The 20,321-nt window shown below is 44.7% G+C and overlaps 3 protein-coding genes across 3 annotated transcripts; all 3 read right to left on the bottom strand.

The window, feature by feature from the left end:
- Positions 1-1,116: 1,116 nt before the first annotated feature.
- On the bottom strand, positions 1,117-1,958 carry N7471_010330 (uncharacterized protein; the record flags this gene model as incomplete). The annotated part of the gene is made up of 2 exons (XM_057283049.1): positions 1,117-1,412; positions 1,547-1,958. 2 exons carry the CDS (start codon positions 1,956-1,958, stop codon positions 1,117-1,119), a joined length of 708 nt encoding a protein of 235 aa, XP_057132028.1.
- A 6,725-nt stretch (positions 1,959-8,683) lies between these two features.
- On the bottom strand, positions 8,684-9,977 carry N7471_010329 (ankyrin repeat domain-containing protein; the record flags this gene model as incomplete). Its single annotated transcript, XM_057283048.1, has 7 exons — positions 8,684-8,785; positions 8,828-9,187; positions 9,240-9,298; positions 9,380-9,516; positions 9,555-9,805; positions 9,890-9,903; positions 9,947-9,977. 7 exons carry the CDS (start codon positions 9,975-9,977, stop codon positions 8,684-8,686), a joined length of 954 nt encoding a protein of 317 aa, XP_057132027.1.
- Positions 9,978-15,586: 5,609 nt separating this feature from the next.
- N7471_010328 (Cell cycle control protein tyrosine phosphatase Mih1) lies at positions 15,587-16,257 on the bottom strand (the record flags this gene model as incomplete). Its single annotated transcript, XM_057283047.1, has 2 exons — positions 15,587-15,840; positions 15,891-16,257. 2 exons carry the CDS (start codon positions 16,255-16,257, stop codon positions 15,587-15,589), a joined length of 621 nt encoding a protein of 206 aa, XP_057132026.1.
- Positions 16,258-20,321: the final 4,064 nt, after the last annotated feature.

Genomic DNA, 20,321 nt, shown 5'->3' with positions numbered 1-20,321 from the left:
TACAAACTTTGGAACAAATTATGATACATATATCAGCCCATTCATTGTCCTTGTGTAAATAAGTGAAGTACGCACTACTGGTCTTGTCCAATCAAAGTATGTTTACCCCTTTTCCGCTGATATTGTTGGTTCCCTAGTGGCCCAATCAAGGTACTCAAAATCCAGCATGCATGACTGCTTGTGTACATGTTCCCATGCCTTCTGCCAGGAACTAGTATACATACTTTCTGCTAGTAACTAAGCATGTTCTGGTGCACAAGTCTCCGAATCACCTCTAACTACCTAATAGTGATGGGATCAAATATTATCGCTTACGCGAGTACCGTGGAGGCAAACAAAGGAAAGCCATATTGGTGACCTCGGTCAACACCAAAATTTGAAGCACTAGACTTGTGTAATAATTCACTGGCATATTATTACTGTACCAAGCTGTAATTTGCGCAGGGCCGTGCCAAGTCTTGCCAGTAGGCGTAAAAAAAGGGGATCCAAAAATGAGGTCTTGTTTTCATGAGGACTGCCAACTCAGCGGCGAACGAAACAGCCATGGGATTGATTGCACGAGATGAGCCGATGGCTATCTGGCTTAATCAGTTGACCCAGATACCATGTCAGTTTTTACCGTTGTCGGCGCTTGCTCTGCATCAGAAATCACTTGATTCCTCGCTCGACAACCAAAGTTGAATTATGGTCGGGTTGGTGAGGGTTCATGACCCATATTCTCTCTCCGCCTGACCTGCGTTTGCTTCGCATGGTTGTAAAGAAACCACTTGTCTCCTCCGCCATATAATCTCCTAAGCCGCGCATCCTTGTGCTGTTTGGTCAGCCTGTGTCGTTTTTCCGGCCTCTGCCTCTCGCTGTGTCTAGGCAGAAACCACCTGTCTCCTCCGCCATATAATCTTCTAAGCCGCGCATCCTTGTGCTGTTTGGTCAGCCTGTGTCGTTTTTCCGGCCTCTGCCTCTCGCTGCGTCTAGGCAGAAACGTGGTCATATTTCCATGGCTGCCATCAGACCTTAGAACAGGCATAAGCTCATTCCAGGCTTTTTGGGAAGCGAATTCAGCGATAAGCCCTAAACGTCGGCCTTTTGCCTGGGTAATAAATGTCAACTAGTCTTGCGTTAGAACCGTTTTACAGCCCTTATCGCTCTGGCACGTACACGCAGGGCCTCCAATATGGCTTCTCCCAAGATGCTGTTTCCAGAACCAGTGGATTCCTCGGTGAGACAGCGGGTGATATCCAATGTTTCCCTAAGAGAACCAACACGTTCAAGCATCGATGGGCCATCGCGGCATCCAGTGCAGCGGGCGCAAGGGTCCCTGGACTCTTCAATTAAGCTCACAGCAAGCTGTACTAGCGCTTCCCTTGTTCTGACCCAGCCGTCGGGAGTCTCGTCCTCGACATGATGAATCGCCCCTGGGTCAACATGAGTAGGGAACAAGTCAAATCTAGGCCAGGAAGCCTACCAATTTTCACAACACCATGATTTGTGACTAGAATGTTTTGTAGATTTAGCATGGTATGTTGCAATCCTTGCGATATCAAGAAACCTGTTCCGGCCAGGACCTGTTCCAAGTCAGTCATGTACGCTTTAGAGAATAATGCCTTCAAGAGTACCTGCTTGACAATAGCCCAGATCTCATCGTGGCAGAACATGCCTGGCCACTGCTTGACCACCAGGAGTACTTTCGCCAGAGTCATAGATGCGTGTTCAGATACGGTATAGAAGGATCTGTTATCCACATGAAGAAATCCTTGGATCGGCATAAGCAGATGCTGCATCTGACGTTGATCCAAATTCCAAGCATGGCATTTCTTCATCAACTTCTCAATTGAATGCGGTGATTCCCCCATGACTTGCGCTGAGTATTTTCGAATCCCATAGTATTCCGTTTCATCCTGGGTTGCATAACGTCTAGCCGTAGAGTGGATCTTAACTGTTCGCACACAGACTGAGGTCATCACATCTAAGTGAGCGTTAAAAACCGGGTCATAATGAACGGCCGGATTCCCCCAATAGAACCTAGGTTGGTACTTCAGTTGTGCCTGGAGTCCAGGAAGCAACAATGGTCTTAAAGTGACTGGAGGAACGGACAGAGACATATCGTATACGGGGCGAAAGGAATGGGAAGAGCCTGTATAAGTGTAAGTGTGGTGGAGGGCCGAGCTAGAAGCGGGTGGTGTTAATATAAATATTTTAAATAAGATAAATGATATAATATTATATCATTTTTCATAGGGCCTATGATAACTTGAATCATAATAAACTCTCAGGCTGTCTTGACGTCGGTAAAGTCCCGGTACTCCTCGTGAAGCAACACGCAAGTTTAACGACCAGTAGTATCATTTTGCGTAGTCCTTAAATCATTATAGTTCTCAAAACTCCCTAAAGTAACTAAATATTATGTACGATCCATTAGGCTAGAAAGAAAAATTCCATAAAACCACCGTTGTTGAGACATTAAGCTGTGATTTATCGCATTTACTATGTATTCTGTTAACTAGTTAACTAATATGTTTCAAAAGCGAGCTATGAATCCATCGGATAGAAACCGCAATCGCCAGTCGCAAAAGCAGCAAAAGCTTTGTTCCCGCCCGTCCCTTCTATAAAAATCATGACAGCTAAGTATCCTATATGCGAACTACGCGTCCGTGACCCTTAGTGACAACGTTGCCAACAAGCGCAAACGTTGGCAATTTACCATGATGGTCTGTGGTTCCATCTGGACTGTTAGCGGAAACTGTTGATTGTTGATATAAGTAGTTTATAAATGAACAATGCAATCCAACCACTTCACCATTTCAATTGGTGATCCTATTTGCGTGATATATCCTAGTTCCCTGAATAGACGGAGAAAGACTTTCTCAAGATGAATGGAAATCAGCCGGTCGCTTACACGCTTGGCAACATACTTCAGGTTATGGTGCCAGACTGCACAGTCACTTAGTTTGATAGACCGCAAACCGGCTGCAAGGATAAGACAGGACCGGCTCCCAAAACCCAAATTTCTCACAAATCGTGAGATCCTTTATCTCTGATACTACCATCAAATGGCTCTTGGTCATATCAAGCTCGTTGATAGTGTCGTGGGACTGTAAGATATCCAAAGTGAGTCTCTACAAGGCTTCCGTCTTTTTGAACCCATTATTCACAGCGGTAATGAGTACCTACAGGTGCCGTTGTAGTGATTCTCATGAGGGGGATACCCTGATATATGAAGATTGATGTTGGCAGGGCTCTCAGCTTAGTTTGAGAGAGGTAAGCTTCAGGCAGTGAAGCAAGATTCTAGTAAGATAATCTACCTCTTACACAAATGATGGTGGTGGCGTGATATCCGAAGAGGGTTGTTTAGTGTTGGCATCCATCCATAGGTTTCCTCTTCCTATTCCGCAATGTCAGCATTTCCAAACAGAAAGGCTGCTAGCTTTTGATGAAAACATACGAACTGTGCTACACCAAGGCGCCATATAGTTGATTGAGCGAGCATAGCAAAATACAGCGATGGGGGGTTCTCCTTGCCAGTGACAGGAACAGTTCTTGATATTAACAGCTTGGAAAAGCCACGGATTCACGATTTGTCTGAACCTTTTGTTGAGTAGAGTCAAGTTGTGGTAATCGAGTGAGTTTGTGTCTAGGCCGACAAAAAGTGATCCAGTCGCGCAAACATTTGCAATACGTTCTTTCTTCAGGTCTCAAGTCGTGATCATTGGTGGCTGGCCATGCATTTTGATTGACAGGGAGCCTCTACTATGTAGCTTTTGTTTGAATCCTCAATTTGGGCTTTTCTAGGAATCCTGTGCCGCATCTTAGTCAGGGGTCGATGAACAAAGGACTGCCTTCTCTGAAAATTTCTATCGTTGACGGATAGAAGGTGACAATTTTGTTTAACGAGAACAACATACGCAAAGACCCAAGGTGGCCTGCTGTTCAGATCATCGCTCCATGTGGAGACGTACCAGGATTCCCTCGGTATTTTATATGTTCACTGACACGGCTGTGAATAGGGAACCTGCGACTACCATTGAAAATAATGGAGCATTCAGATGGTGAAATTATATTCAAGGCATTAAATGGACCACGAGTAGTACAATTAAAAACCTCCCACAAGGGAGTGCAATATGTATACAATCTGCCTGCTAGGTATCTCCTTTGAACTACAGACACTAGTCAAAAGTATCTTCCCACAACATTTTTCGGCTACCCCCATCAAATATATATATCTACTTTGTACAGCTCTGCACAACCATATAATACGATAATTAAGTTCAGTAAAATATATATTACTAATTAATAACCGCACAATTGATTTTTCGCTTAATATTATGTATATTCCCATGCTTAATATCAATCTATCAATCTTCACCTGCGGAATCGCATCCGAGGCCTTGACTAGGCACTCTTTGAAATACTGCCAATCAGATAGGCTTCTTCCCATTTCAATAAGCTCTAGAAAGAGCCTAAAAAGCATCAATTTTAACCACCGCTATACCGGTTTAATTGGGTTTAAATCAGGTGAGTGTGGAGGTCAATCCTCGACGTGAATCCCGTACGTTTCGAACCACTCCTATATCTCCTTTGCTATATGAATTCTTACGTTATCTTGCTAAAAGATAGTATAGGGGGTATTGAAAGTCACTAGACTTTTTTCGAGGGCTAATATATATGACTTTATAGTATAACCTCTCCCGGAAGGTGAATCTTTATCCCGCTCTATAATCACTAACGGTATACGACCTCTAACCTAGATTCTACCCCAAACCGTTTACGAAATATCTTTCACGTAGGCCTTGATATTCATTAGATCACGGCGGAAGCCCTCCGGCTAAAAACGGAAGTACTATTATAGTCTAACATTCGAGGTTCCGTACACCGAACACTCGTCTGAAAAGATCCACGTTTGAAAGCTTTCGCGCTACCATTTTTTAGTATATCGAAGACGTTTCTTAGTAAAGGCCCTTCTAATTAGTATCTTTTTTTTCATTAGATATTTTAAGAGGCCAAATCGCCTAAAGATTCGCCGTATAGTTGAGTTTAATAGGCGTTCGGGTACCGTCGAACTTAACTGTTTATAGGTAGAGCAGCCTGTGCTAGCTGCCAATGTTCGAAATTTGGCACTTGGTAACGAGCTCTAGATGTTTGATTTGGCGTATGGCTAAAGAAATGGCGGGGGTATCCGGTTAAACTAATTCATCTGGTAGTCAACTATAAATGGTTATCTGAGCCATGTGCATGAGGGTATAGTGCTTGCTCTGGCTGTTTGGCAATTGCGTACGAAAAGCCCAGCCTCTTAAGGAATGCCAGGGTGTAGATCCAAGGGCGGGTGGGTCTCTGCAGTAGCCCGGGACAAAACACCATCGTTTCTTCACTCGCCGAACAAATTAATAGTAATTTGTGGATTTCGATTATTTGTAAATACCACACGTTCCGACCTAATTGCTTCTTGTCTCCAGTATTAAAGTGTAGAGCTAGGGATGCACTTCGGGTGCGGGCCTTGGTAGAGTTGAATTGAGAAAATGACTGAGCTTCAAAATGCCAAGTATTCCCGAAAGCGACGAGCTATTCGTGGTTGTCCCCAGCTTATGCGAGCACATAAAGCTGATTTGGGTGATCCCGTTGGCCATGATACACGTGAAAAATAGATATACAGAAAAATGGCCTGGTATACTTCCATTACACTTAGATAGAAGAGAATCGAGTGGGTCTCTGGAACGTAAACTGTTCTTCTCCGAAATCAAACCTCGACATATATAGATACATCATAAAGTCCTAGATGGTGTTGGCATTAAGCCTACTTCGACAGCAGTAACAGACATCACGGGCAGAGTTAAATAGACTTTCAACACCGCGCCAGTTGCTGGGATTTAGAGACCATCCCGGGCGACGCTTACAAGAGCTGGGAATCGATGCTGGCTATCTTTCCAGAACAAAAGGGTGGATATATCAATAGTATTTATAATATATTAGTACTGTCTCCATGATATCATTAATCGAGCTTTGTACTCACCACTATCAAGATATTGCGTAAGCTCATCACGCGATGTATTATAAGACTGCTTACTCCCAAGTATCATATCGAGGGGAGACCCCGATTTAGCTGAAGACTGTGATGGCATAGCCGTTTGTGTGTTTATTAGACGCGCCTTACGTAAGGTAGCCGTCAAAGCTACTTCGATACCTCCGAGCCCACTGTTCTTCCCATTTATCAGTTTGAAAGAACCGAAACTTGTTCCCAGGAGCAAGTATAATCCCAATTGCATAAAGATCACCTCTGGTATTATCCATTTCGGCGTAGTACTGCTGTAGTTTCTGCTGTGCGGCCTCGAGGGCTTGTAGAATATTTGTTTTCCAGGCAATGCTTTTACGTCGGAGTTGGGCAATGGATTGTTCAAGGTGCTCAAAGATCTTGTTATAGATCTTGAAAACATGACAGGTAGTGACATCCTTTGTCTTTGATAATTCGATGATGAATTCAAAGAATGGCTGGGTAATCTAAAGAAGATACTCGATCTGTAGCCATTCTTCGTCGTCTAATATGAGATCCGATCGCTCATACTCATCATAGAACGGTGTAAGAAAAGCGCGGAGCCGTTTTGCACGTCGGAGCATAAGAAAGATAGAATTCCATCGCGTATTCACCTCTTTTAATGGCGCAAGTTTAGCTTATTAGGTCTGAAGGTCGTAAAATGCATCCCGTCCCTGAGTGCTAGCATTTATGTAAATAGTGAGGTTTCGAACCTATGAAAACAGTTAGTAAAAGTATAAGAAACGGTAATAATACTAGGATTTTAGATATAATCGACCTTACTTAGAGTATTGATAATCTCGCCCTTTTGTTGCCTCACATTTTTGCGCGCGGACTGAGGCCGCTGCCTCGGTTCACTGAGTCTCAGATGACTCGTTCACCGGGCTAGCCTTCATATGTCCAAACAACTCATTTAGACTTAGCTGGAGAACATGGGCAATACGTGGAACTCGGACAATAGTGGTACCATCTGTCATTGCTTGCTGGAGACTTTTGATCAATGTTTGGTTGTGATTGCAAGCACCCCGCCTTTGATATTATGCTTCTTAAGAACATCCGTAAGCACGATACTAAGGTTTGTACAACAGTGCGTTCCGTGAGAGGTTCGAATCCAAGAAGGATCTCACGGTACTGCCTGTCTTCGTCGATTAAATAGCTAGTAATTGCCTTGAAAGCCTGGGCGAAAGGCGAGGTCCAGTAATCAAGTGCGACAGATAGTTTTGCACTAGAAGGTAGCCTCCAAAGGATACTCTGTTGGCGCTCTTTTGCTGTGCTTTGAAGGCGGTCTCTGATTGTTTTCGCAGATGGAATTCTAGGGAGGGAATTCGCTACGTGTGTAAGTGCGACCAATTCATGGAATTAAGGGTGCTCAATCAACCGGAATGGGAGGGGGCGACCGTAAGGAATTCGAGTACCTGGTCCTCCTAGACTTCCTGGTTAAACGTCTTCTGTGCGAGAGCATCCCGGTTCTTATAAGAAAAGATATTTGTATAGTATAAATATTAAAGGATATAGACTCACGGCAGTCTTTATTAACTGAGTAATACCCGACTTCTGGGTACGTGTCTATCTGCCTTGGTACAGCTAGCACCTTTGAGATGCTTTCCCATTGTAGAGGTCCCTTGGCGTGCTGTTGTTTCTGATAATAGGGATTGAGGATGCTCTAAGATTGCTCTACATCGTTTGCACATCACCTTAGGTGCACCATCGGAGCTATGTGCGACCTGATCAAATTCATTCTAAGACTCTGACTGATGCTTCGAGTCCCATTTGATCTTTGTATTAGCAGGCCAACCATCTTGTGTCCCAATCCACCATTCCATGAGTTCTTCATCAACTATATCGTTATAATAATGAATGCCTTTCTGCGATCTAGGCCCACGCGTGTAATCACGTTATGTACAGTGGTTGCAAGCGTCTCTACTGGTGGACGAAAATCAGTCAAGCTAACCCAGATGACATAGTGTTCTACTCCAACGCAAACCCCGAATTGAAGACATCATGGCCATCCTAGTCAAGAAGTCTTGCCACATACATTAAGAGGCTGTTACAGTATTTCCGGAAACCGGTGTCACCACTTCCACTCTTCGGTTCGTTCCTAAACCCTGTTGCCAAGACCACTAACCTGTATCCAGAATAGTGACGGAGCAATGATAATCCCAGAACGTGACCTATACCGTACTGCAACGTAAAGTTACACTCAATCACCTTTGGGTAACTTGAAGGCGCAGGGATTTGGAATTCTGAATGCAAATCAGTTGAACAATCTGATTCTTGCCATTTTGCAGTTTGCGATATCAGCCACAGAATATGAGTGTATAAAGTACTTCTTCAAAATTTCTCCTGGACGTATTTCTTGCACGCAGCTTCAAGATACATCGGCCGTGTTAACATGTAGTTATTTACTATCTTCTTTGCTAATTACCATTCTATCGAACTTCCCTTTAGCATTTTTCATATGTGTTAGCATTTCATTAAAGCAACAGATTTTGAAGATGCCTGCATTATGTTACAGCTTTGGCTGAATAACCATATTACGACCATTAATAAAATCCCAGCTCTATCTAGGGACAGCATAGCTGGAGTGATACAGTAGCAGACGAGTCGGTTTCACTAGACATTTGAATTTTTATCTGTACATTACCGGAACTCAGCTCTCCAACCTCACTCAGCGTCAAGGCGGGCACCTCGACCTAGCAGCATCTGCACTACTTCGTTTCGGCCAGTAGCTGATGCGGCTTGAAGTGCACTGCAGTGCTCCCCTCCCTGGGTGTTGACATCAGCACCTTAATCTAGCAGCATCTTCACCACCTCTCTATGGCCTTGATATGATGCGGCTTGGAGCACATTGCCATAGAATCCACCTTGCGCATTGACATCGGCACCTCGATCCAAAAGCACCTGGACCACCTCTTTATGGCCTCTGACTGATGCGGCTTGAAGTGCATTGCTATACACCCCACATTGGCGATTGACTGTATCTAATGGATTCATATCCCTCTCACAAACCGCTAAGATGCTTTTCAGGGTGGATTCTAACCCCAACAAGGCTGCGTAATATATAGGAGAAGGTATATCATCCACTCCACGTTCAAACCATATTCCTGTATTCCATCGGCGGTCGATGTCATGCAACTTAACCCAGGTCAAGAAGGAATGCGCCACATCCTAGAAGATCCTCAACAACAGTTTTTCAGCTTTTGCCTTCCCTGTGCCAGACCTTTCGTAGTAGTGGTACCGATGTATGGCAGCGAAGTGAGCAAGAGGGAACCCTCAGAGCTTTACTCTGGTCAAGGTTCCACTTAATAGCGTTGGGGATAGGAGATATGCAAGACAAATTTGGGCCATTTCAGTGCTTACCGGCTCCTTCTAAATCGCGAATCTTTCTGCCTTCTGCTATCGTATGCGGTCTGATTGAAGATACTCTTGGACAGAGAAATGCGCAATACGAGCGGTCGATATAGTCTGCCCTCTTCGATTCTCGGCTACCGCAATCTCTACAATCCCAAGACAGATATCAATAAGATCATCTTACTCGTAAGATCGGCCTTCGCTATCAAGATACGGTGATTCACCAAGCTCAACCGTATAAGCGTGGATCAGTTCATCGATTGTCAGTGGTCGGATAGAGAGACAGAGCACCGTCAATATACGTCGCACATCCTCAATATAGATTTCGTCGATATTGCAGAGTATTCGCTCATAAGTTCCATCTAGATCCCGAGGCAAAGAGTGTAGACATTCGTCAAGTTGGTTTCGGTTCCGGGCCCTTCGAAATGCGTTTAGCTGACATTCCACATATCGGAATCTATATTACATTACTAAAGTATTAGAATTTTAAAATCTAATTTGTTGTAGCGGAATACTTACACTCCCTATGCCGACTGGATTAGTTCCTTTTAGATCTCGCTGAAGCGCGCTTTCCACCTCTAGAGATTTTTGTCTTTATCGAGCTCATAAAAGACGAAATCCGAGATATCCTAGTCGATTCCCGAATTCTTCATCGAAATGTCACAGTCATAAGAAGCGTTCAAAGATCGTCGGATATCGAGCTGGTCACGACTTATTACCAAGAGATGAACACCGGGTAAACTCCAATCTCGAATCGCCTATACCACGTTTAGGACACCTTCTCTGTCGCAGCCTAGGGGGCACTCGTCTAATACATCGAGTAGAATATAACAATCCTCGAATTGGTCAAGAAACCCCCAAAGGGTTTGGTTTAACATTTCCACGGAAGGAGTGCCTAACTTAAACAGTGTATAGAGTTGCTCCAGTTCGTTTTCGCCGTCTTGGAACTACACCGACAATTGCGACAGCAATGCGCGTAACATGCCATGACTATCTTGTTTTGTCTCATCGTTAAAGGAGAAGTAGAAAAATGCGATTCCTACCCCATTCTTATGTTTCATCGTACGAAACGTATGTTGTATTGCAATTGAGCACAGAACGGACTTTCCACATCCTGCGAACCCATTGAGCCAAAGAAAAGAACTGCGTTCCATAAGCCAATTCGTAAACTGGTGGCCATTAACCAGCCACAGGCCAGTGTTTGGATGACGTTTTGCGTATATAGTATTATAGTTCAAAAATGCATCTGGAGCCATATGCCAAGCACGGATGGCGAGAGAGATTTGACTCTTGTTTGTCCGCCCCAGAAGCGACTTGACTTCTGATAGGTCATCTTCAATCCGACTATGGCTTTTGAGCTTTAAGACGTCTAATGCGAATGACAAATTATCACGTATCTCCCCAATATCCTCTTCGATCTTCTGTATTGTGCTTTTCCGAAATGGATAGGCGACGCGTCGTCTAGCAGCTTGAACACGACCTTTTAAGCCGGTAGCCAACTCTGCGTGGAATTTATGGCACTCTGTGTGGAGCTCCATGATGATTTCCTGGCCGTATCGATTTCTTCGAGTAACTCTTCACCGCGACGCTGAGATTGCTGTTGCTGAACTGCGACTTTAAGGGATCGCAAAGTACTTTGGAGGTTTTCGATATTTTGCGTGATCATTGCACAATCGGTGTCTTAGTTTTTATAGACAGAATAAAAATCGACCAAAGCTTGCGTAACTTGGATCCCAAGCGAGAGGAATCCGGCAATCCCAGCTGCGATCGAGAGCGTATCAGCCATGGCGATAGTCAGTGGCCACCCAGACGAGAATATAGGAATAGTTCGTGGTTTATTAAAGATAAAAAAACACGGTCTGATTAGAGCAAAGCAACGGCGAGTTGCAGCCTCGTTACACAGCGGAGATCGCCAGAGGGATGCCCAATGCTGGTGGTCTTTGAGAAGAGGGGCAAAGAGGGGCACCGAGGTACAGTAAGTACAAATATGTTTGTTATGCTCATCGCTTATACAATACGATACTTCGTGTATCGAGAGGGGTAGTTCGGAATTTTCCCAGAACAGACTATTATGTCTTGGCATTATGGGTTGAGAGACAATGAGAGAGTGTAGGTGGTGACACCGATTCCCGGAACTACTGTACTTTCTCTACTCTATCAAAACTTGCCTTCCAGATATTGCTGTCTAGAAGACTGTCAATCTTCTTGAAGCCAAGTCTCCTCACGTACGTATGCAGCCTCTCAGAACTTGCTATAATTAGAACCGCGGCCCAGGCTCTGTTGATGCTAATTATGGAACATCTAGCGGGTGTTTCACTACTTTCTGAGTAGGCCTTCTGTCTTAAAGAGTTCAATCTGAGCCCAAGATTTCCACTGTCAAGATTCGAGATGGCTGGGCCTTTGGACCCTTCCCAATGCTACTACGGGCACCCTCGTCGTTCGCTGCCTCAGTTTGTACCTGTTCCCAAACGAAAAATTGATGCGATTCCTCAGCTTGGACCGGAGCCAAAACTTTTTAGGTTTGATCCTCGCCATCAAACCCTAAAGTCAGACTCCTACAACGAATTCGAAGCTCAATTTGAAGCTCGCTTGAAGGCAATTGAGTCTATGCTTGACATAGGCGGACAACAGGGCAATAATGTACAGAAGATACAAAAGGGCCTCCAAGAAACGTGTAGGAAGCTCACGATCATGTACATACACAAATCCTTCCTAATGCATACTTTGCCGGCTAATCCTCCAACAGGTGTGAGAAGTTCCAGTCGCTCGTAGACAAAAACTCAAGTCACTTAGAGCCTTCGGTGGCATCCAAATCAAGTCCAGCAACAGAAATCAATATTTTCGACCTCTGCCAGCTTTCGCAGCTTGATGATGGGTTTTCATAGTTGCAGTGTCGGCGTCGAGGAGAACTTGGCAGGTTGGCCCATCACCAATCGCAGATGGAGGCTTTCGTTACATGTTATGTCGGCTCTGAAGAATTACCGCGGGACAAGAATAGACTTAGGCAACAAATTAACTCAATGATGGCTTTTAAACCCATCCTATATCAATAAGAACATGCAATCTATCCACTGTAAAGTTAGTTCATAGAATTACATCTCGCATGACGTCTTCACGCGCTGACATGTATGGCGCGATACATAACCCAACTTCACATCAAATGTTCGAGAGCCATTGGGTAACATGGATACAGGGAAAGCTCGGGACCTTGCACGTGCTGGTTCCCCGCATGTATTTGAAGTACTCTACTTTCTGCATAGCTAATAAAACAGGTTGGCCCCAGAAGAACTGCGGTAGCAGTAGCGATTGGCTTGGAACTCACTGCTCTGGCGAGCAATAGTAGGTGTCGGCCAGCAGTTCGGCCTCGAAGTTACATCATCTATTCTGGGTTTCGCTGTTGGGTTGGAATAGTTTGATGAGCATCCCCAAGTATACTCTGTTGGCCGAGGAAATGCCGGTTGAGTTGTACGTCGGGTTTGTAATGCGAGTCGGACGGACCAGCAGAGCGAGCTCTAATAGGCATGAGCAACGCGCAAGCGGTATAAAGAGGGAGTTGAAATGACTGACTTCAGCCCACAGCAGTGGTCTATGATACAAGAACTATTTCACTTGGTACGAGAGTACATTGAACCCTGTTACTCTGTTTCCTCACTCCATCCAAGTAAGCGAGTAACAAGGAGATCGCTTTCCATGAATGCCCTTGCTTAATCGTGATGCTCATATAGCTCTTCTTGGATGCCAGAATGCTGGAAACCTTTCATCATCGCCGCAAACTGAGTGGGACATTCAAGTATCAAGATTCCTATTCCTCATTGGTTCAGAGTTGCGAAAGTGGTTCTCTCTCGTTCCCGACATGGAAGGCGAAGGCGGTCGCTAGGTTACTGTATTCGCCAGATGGGGAGCAAGCCGCCAACAGTCCACCTAGGGCGATAAAAATAGATATTACCGGGTCTTAAAAATAACCTTGGAATCTCTAAGTCCCGTAACCGAGATAGTCCATTTTTTGCACCTACCACTTTGACTATATTTGGACGATAATTTTTGATGGTGGAGAGCAACTCCAGCTTAATCTGACAGAATGAAAGGATATTTAAGTAGAGATACTGTCACCCAAACCAAATAGTATCCATACTCCACGGTGAATATAATACTAAAATGCATTTCTTTTCTTTGGTTCTCATCACAACCATCGGGGCAGGTTACGCTTTCGGTCGCGAACAAAGTTTCACACAACCAACCTTCACACTTCAGCAGGGCAAGGGTAGCAATTTGGAGATCTATGCCGAAGGTGTTTTTGGGTGCACCGGTGTTACTGTGGACCCGTACAGTATAGAGCTTACATCAGACCCAAAAATCTTGGCTCTTTGCACGACTGCGTGGCTCGTTGCTACCTACCATGAAGACGCAAACACACTACAGATTTATTGGTTGGATAAAGAGGGAAACCAGGCAATTTGTTCCCTTGTCGCAACAATAGGTTCCTCTTGTAAAGCCCAACTTGCAGCCGCGGGGGTGGCACAAAAAGCTACATCTGCGACCGATTTGGCACATATTACAAGTTCATCACGATCAGTGGCATCTCAATCAACATCGACCTCATCAACAACAGTTACGACCATGTCAGCCTGTGATAATGCGCGAAGGTAAACGACAGACACTTCTTCCTGGTAGCCTGCATGCGTGTCCGTACCCCTAAACTTTGGTTGGCAAAACTGGTTTGAGTCTCATGATAGTTCCGTAGAGTCCCATATTGAAGTATTTGAAAAATAGTTGAATTCACTTTATCAGAACATCATTTTGGCGCATTCCACTATCACCTATACCCTCGAACAAGATGCTCTTCGAACTGAAGGAAAAACGATTTCTCGCCTCGGTCGCCCCCCTATTCTATCCGATAGTGATAAACGCTTGACTATACGTATTATTACACGTGATCCCTTTATTCTCTACTCTGAAATCCGAGAGCAAAGTGGTTTAACCGCTTCTGACGATACCTTCCTCCGAATACTAAAATCCTCGGGATACGGACACTGGAAAGCCCGGAGAAGACCTTACTTGAAATCTGAAGTGGCCGCGCTACGTCTAGCTTGGGCTTTACAGCACCGGAATTGGACGTGGAAAGAGTGGAAGCGTATTGTTTGGTCCGATGAATGTTCGGTGGAGATTGGAAAAGGGAAGCGCGCACGTTGGGTCTTCTACCTAAACCACCGGAACGAAAAATGGAAAAAAGAATATGTGGTCACTTATTCGAAATCAAAACAAATCTCAATTATGATTTGGGGAGCGATATTCGGTAGTGGTTGTTCTGATTTATATCAAATGAATCGCGATCCATTTTCCGCACGACAAGGCTTCTCTTCACAATCATATCTCGAAACCCTCGAAGAAAACCTACCTCAATTTTTTATGAATTCGGGGCGCATTTTTACGCATGACAACGCTCCGATTCATACGGCCAAAATCATTAAAGCGTGGTTGTGGGAGAATGCAATTCCTACTACTGACTGGCCGCCGTATTCGCCGGATTTGAACCCTATTGAACATGCCTGGGCGAAGCTAAAAGAAATGATCGATCGCCTCGATCCTGACCTAGATAAATTTGAAGGGACTAAAGAGCAGTTAGTTACACATTTTCAGGAATTAATTCATAAGGCATGGGGGGAGCTAGGTCAGGATTACTTTGATGGGTTGATTCGAAGCATGAATCGGAGGTGTGAGGCAGTAATTGCCGCTCAGGGGTGGTATACTAGATATTAAAAGTATATAAATAGTATTACTAGATTCTCTATGAAATGCGCATTTAAATATACTATTTTCATCGTATTAAATTAATATTAATGTATACAGGAATTAAATGAAATGTATGGGGTGGGAGATATATATTTGAGGTGGGAGCGGGATCACGGAAACTTTTGCGGTGTGGCTGTATATCGTGATTTTTTGGAATTGCTGTTATTTGGAATTTTCTACATCCAGACCTGCATGTGGTTATGTATGTTTTGTTGCCTCTGGGCTTAGGGCAAAAGAGAGGAGAGCTCGTGGCACCAAGGGGGGCACACAGCAAAAGCTTATTCCGAGAGTCGAAAGTTGAAACGCAAAAGAACGGCCACAGTAGAAGCATTACAAGCGATGTACACATCCGAAAACATCATGCTTGTGCGAAGATAAAAGGCATGGAATTAACAGCGCCACTATAAATGGTATCTGAAAATCAATTCAGAAGGAACACTTCCGGCTGCCAGGAGCCTGATGAGGAACTGGGCTTTCTGAGAAGGAGGCGAAGTCGAGGAAATAATTGTGGTCGTTTTCACCGAAACGGAGGCACTCAGTAATCCCATTCTCCTTCACGGGAGAATGATGTTTCCTAAAGGTGAAGGTCTGGGCACGTTTTAGCTTAGAGCGCTGCTTGATCTTGTCTAGTCCACGCTCGCAGGCGATCTTGTGCTCTTTGTCGCCATTTCGACGTAATTCTGAGGGAGACATAATTTATGGTTCTCAGCGAAGAATGAGCTGTAACCACCATTCAGAATGTACATATCAGGATACGTCAGATTGGGGTAGGTGTCCACATTGATGGCGCGGTCCTGATGACGGAGATACCTGGCCATGATCGGAGCGCGGTAGGTAGAGTGTTTACAGTGCAGAACTAGGGCGGTGCGGCTCTTTGGGGCTTTGAAAAGTTCCTCGACAAGATTCTCCTTATCGTCGTAGTTAACGACGCGGTCGATGTGGCCGCCCGCATACTCGTATTTGAAACGGCAGTCAATAACCAGGACATGGTCAAACTGGTCCTCAAACTTTCCATCCATGAGCTCCAGGAAAGTTTTCTTGTCAATGCGAGGCAATAAATTCGCTCGGCCCTCGGGGACAGAATGAGGTATCTTCATGCCGGGGTGCCTCTGTGTCACTAATAGGCTGCATGTTTGTCTTTGCTGCTACCTTGGTCTCTTTATCAGAAACGACATCTATAGGATGCTCAAGCAATCTAAATGGCCTCTTAAATTGCTTGCGAGGGCGCATCGAAGGGTTGCATGGCATGCGAATGGAGTTGGGGGCAGGTGACCCGCGGCTAGGCGCGTGATGAAATGGCGACGAGGGAGGCGGAATTGCCAATCTGCTGGAGGAGCTATCCCTTGATTTAGGACGCTCATGAGGGGGAGAGGCCGGATCGTGGCCAAGCATATTCTTCAAGGATGTTGATTTACTGAGAGAAAAACTGGCCGTGGTGCCAAATCGAAACGATGGTGCCTTGCTCTCAGGCACCGACCGGGACATCCCACATTGGAAAGATAGAGCTTTGCCATTAGCAACATCGGGGCGCAAGAACGTAGGATGTTTTCGTCTATAAGTACAGATGCTATGTGACTTTGAGTTTGGGCTGCTAGTCTGATGCCACATTGACTTACTTCGATTGGGACAGCGGGGATTTTATCGTAAACACCTTGAGAGGAATAGTCATCGTGGACATGAGGGGTTTGTCGAAGCGAGTGCAGTCTGGAAAAGGAGAGTGTAATCGTAATCCCAGCTGACCAGTCTTAACAAAGTTGCCTTCTTGTGAGGCAGAGGGGACCTATCCATGACTTCCATGGCAGGCGAGGATAAAAATGCAGTTAGTGAAGCGCCGGTCATCAGGTCACCTATTTATTGTATCAATACCTGATTTCGGAGTAAATTTTAAAGCGCTTCTTACGTTGTCCATCGGCCTGGCCGTCAAGGTTTTAGTGGGCCGGCGCCTCACTCCTGATAGGCCTTCTTCACGACCGAGCCTCGAAACCGCAAACACTCTAATACGCGCTTTCGTTTGACTTTATATTATGTCGTGGGACTGATTGACCATCATTTCCAATTTCCATCAAAGCATGTTATGCATTGTTTTTAGAGCAGATATAGCTAGTTCAGATGGCTATCATGATCCGTTTCAAAATCAGCTGTAAGCGTGGTCCGCCAGAATGTAATAATGGATATCTCGCACTTTTCGGTGGACGAAGGCCGTGTATTCTCCCGGTTCAACATCTAGCGTGGCATTGAAATCCGTGTTTCTCAACATTCAACCTTTGGGTCTGTGGGCTTATATTACTGCAAAAGAAACTCAGGTGACAAGTAAATCAAAAGAAGTACGGTCAAAAGGGTTGGCTATCGATTTTCATGCCCCGTCCCAACACGGTTCAAATTTAAACTGCGAATGCTGGGCCAGCCGGGACAGGATTGGTATGCCGGAAATCAGCAATTGGGAAACTGAATGCCATTGAATTATTTGCAAGCGATTTGAGAGAAAGAAGACTAAACTATTGAGCTAATTTGAACCGCTAAAACATCGAAAAAGGCTGAACACTATATATGCACTAGGCCAAAGCACGCTAGTATATTTTGCAAAGGACTGTCCTGTACTGTACTGTACCTTAATTTGTGGAATGTGAACGGAGATGGTTTTTGTTGCCATAACGTTAAGTAAATTGTCTAATCGTTCTTTGAATATTATCACCAAAATTCCTCAGATTACCCTTTGCCCTAGGGAATAAACAAACCTGGACAGTAATAGTTGGCGCGAGTTCTGAAAGCACTCTACGGTGTTTCTGTAGAGGCGTGTAACAAATTAATATATGTGGACAATGGCAACGTGCGATTTGAACCCTTTGCAGTGCCCCTACAAAGACTTCGGCAAGAGAACAGAACAACATTCGAAAATTCTCAATTGCTGTCCAATATCGGCCATTCAAGAAATGGGTCACCGTACCACAACAAAGGTCTCAAAAATGCTGCTCAAGGTTACATATCACGTTACGGTATTCTCTTTCGGGACTAGTGACACTAAATATAGGCCTACCTTAGGAATGCGGACAAGACATCCTGAAGCTAAACCTGCTATTTATATCTGATCAATGTTATTAAATAGATGATTTTGTTCCAATTGATATGGCCTGGATTGATCGGATCTCACCACAATCATTTAAACTCTCACTACCGGTGAAGGTAATGCCCACTGTTGTTTGATTATATTTACATTGGCCAACCTGAGCAGTATGCCTGACCAAAAGATTCAGAGATGTCACCACTTGGAGCGGGCACCGTGTCCCTCTTGCCATCATTCTTCCAGCCGGCATTTGCTCAGGGCAAAGACATCTCGCTATCTAAGTTCACGTAGCCGAACTGGTAGATCAAACGTCCATCGCTCTTTCCTAGGCCTGGTCAGCCATCTCAACTACCCATTGGCTCCGCTAGTTTCTGTCACCACTGGCAAGCTACATCCGGATTTTCCAAAGACAATGTTGGCCTTCAATCTCTTGACCTCACCTCAGCTTGATAGGCTCGCCCGCCATTTTCATCAAATCTGGCCTCCTACTAGCGCAAGTTGGCAATATCCAACTCGAATGTCTCCTTGGATTGGTACCCCAGAAGAGAGAGACACCAGTCTGTATGCCAAGCGTATGAGGTTTGGGTCATTTATTGGCCTACGGGACTGTGACAGAGCTGGAAACGAGCCAATATATGATTTTTACACAAGAAGTAAAGCTCATAATAATGCTGCAAGGGTATCTCAGGCTCTTCAGATATTAGAGGAGGACTGGCACAAAATGTATAAAGAAAGAAATGATACATATATGTCAATTTAAGCATAATATATGTGGTTAAGCTTTGGTTGGTCTGTACCTCCTGATGTAGAGAAAAACCCCGCAGGAGTTGATCGGCTCCGGAGAATTGACACTTGACGACGAGCCTATCCAATCAGCATGAATAATATTAAGAGACTATATCCGTCATCACTTCCCTAGTGATCCCCGCAGAAAGTATTGACAGTAGAAAAAAAGAGTCGTTCATCCAATGATGGCTTATTCGGTGAACTGCAGCCTGGTTTAAATTAGCCAATATTGTCTGTGGCTTTTTGGTGAAGTACCGCCGTGTATTCCGGGCAGTCTGATTGCCGTCGGGCTCAATGCTATCTGCTTTTGATATCACCTGCGCCAAGATCGTTCTGGTCAAATTCTTGTACTCAAAGTCACGCTTCTTGGGGTCTGTTATCGGGTTTGTCGCGTACTGATCATGATGCGGGGTAATCACTTGTTAAAAGCACGAGATTTTGCATGGTACATATACCGAAGTATTCAATATAATGTATTGTGCTTGGGTAATTTCCCTTCATATCGTCCGTAGAAATGCTTAACTGGTAAAGATGGAGCTATTTGGCTTCTAGGGACGTAATCTAATAGTCGTTTCGCTGAGGCATTCGTTGGGCCTCTCATCAGATCTTCATTGTAGACTACCGTAACCGAGCAAAGAAGCTGATCGTCATCGACATCATTGTTCGAATATCTCTCATGTCACATGACTCTCCATAGTACAGGTAGTCTAGCTTCCACTTTCCTCCTCTTCTTCTACTCAGTTACATAGTACAATACTACGTATTGCACCTTCATGATCTCGTCAACTTCCGTAGATTCTACCAGGTTATGAGCCCGGGGAGCTCGCTATTGATCCGATCTAACAATCGGTCAATATCCTCGGTTTTTCTACTGTGCTAAGCCCTGCACAGGGGGTCGTACTAAGCCCTGTATATCCCAGCCAAAAACATCGGGACCCATGGTCCAACAAGTCGAGTATTCACATCTCCGCCAAGCCCGGAGAACTGCCTTTTCGGGAAGTGTGAATAGCCTCAACTTCAGGTTTACAGCTTTCTGCTGAACCTGCCAGGGTGACAGGCAGTATCTCTCTATACAGAGATTTCTGCCAGGCGGCAAGGCCGTCATCTTGGGACCAAATACTAAGATCGGGTGGTGTTTGTTTGCTTACTTGCTCTGCCAACAGAGTTTTCTCCACAACAACTCTCTCATCTGCATATCCTACAGATCTTGCATCTATTTATGCATCTTTAATACCCTCTTTTCATCCTTTTTCATCGATTTTCACCATTACCATCGTTCTTAGCATCTCAACTTGCTAGGGATAGCTTCATTTT

Source organism: Penicillium samsonianum (genome assembly GCF_028829775.1).
Source record: "Penicillium samsonianum strain IBT 33392 chromosome Unknown utg000006l_segment0_segment0, whole genome shotgun sequence".
NCBI lineage: Eukaryota > Fungi > Ascomycota > Eurotiomycetes > Eurotiales > Aspergillaceae > Penicillium > Penicillium samsonianum.
The sequence above is the reverse complement of the archived record's forward strand: the minus strand, read 5'-3'. Positions and strand labels throughout refer to the sequence as shown.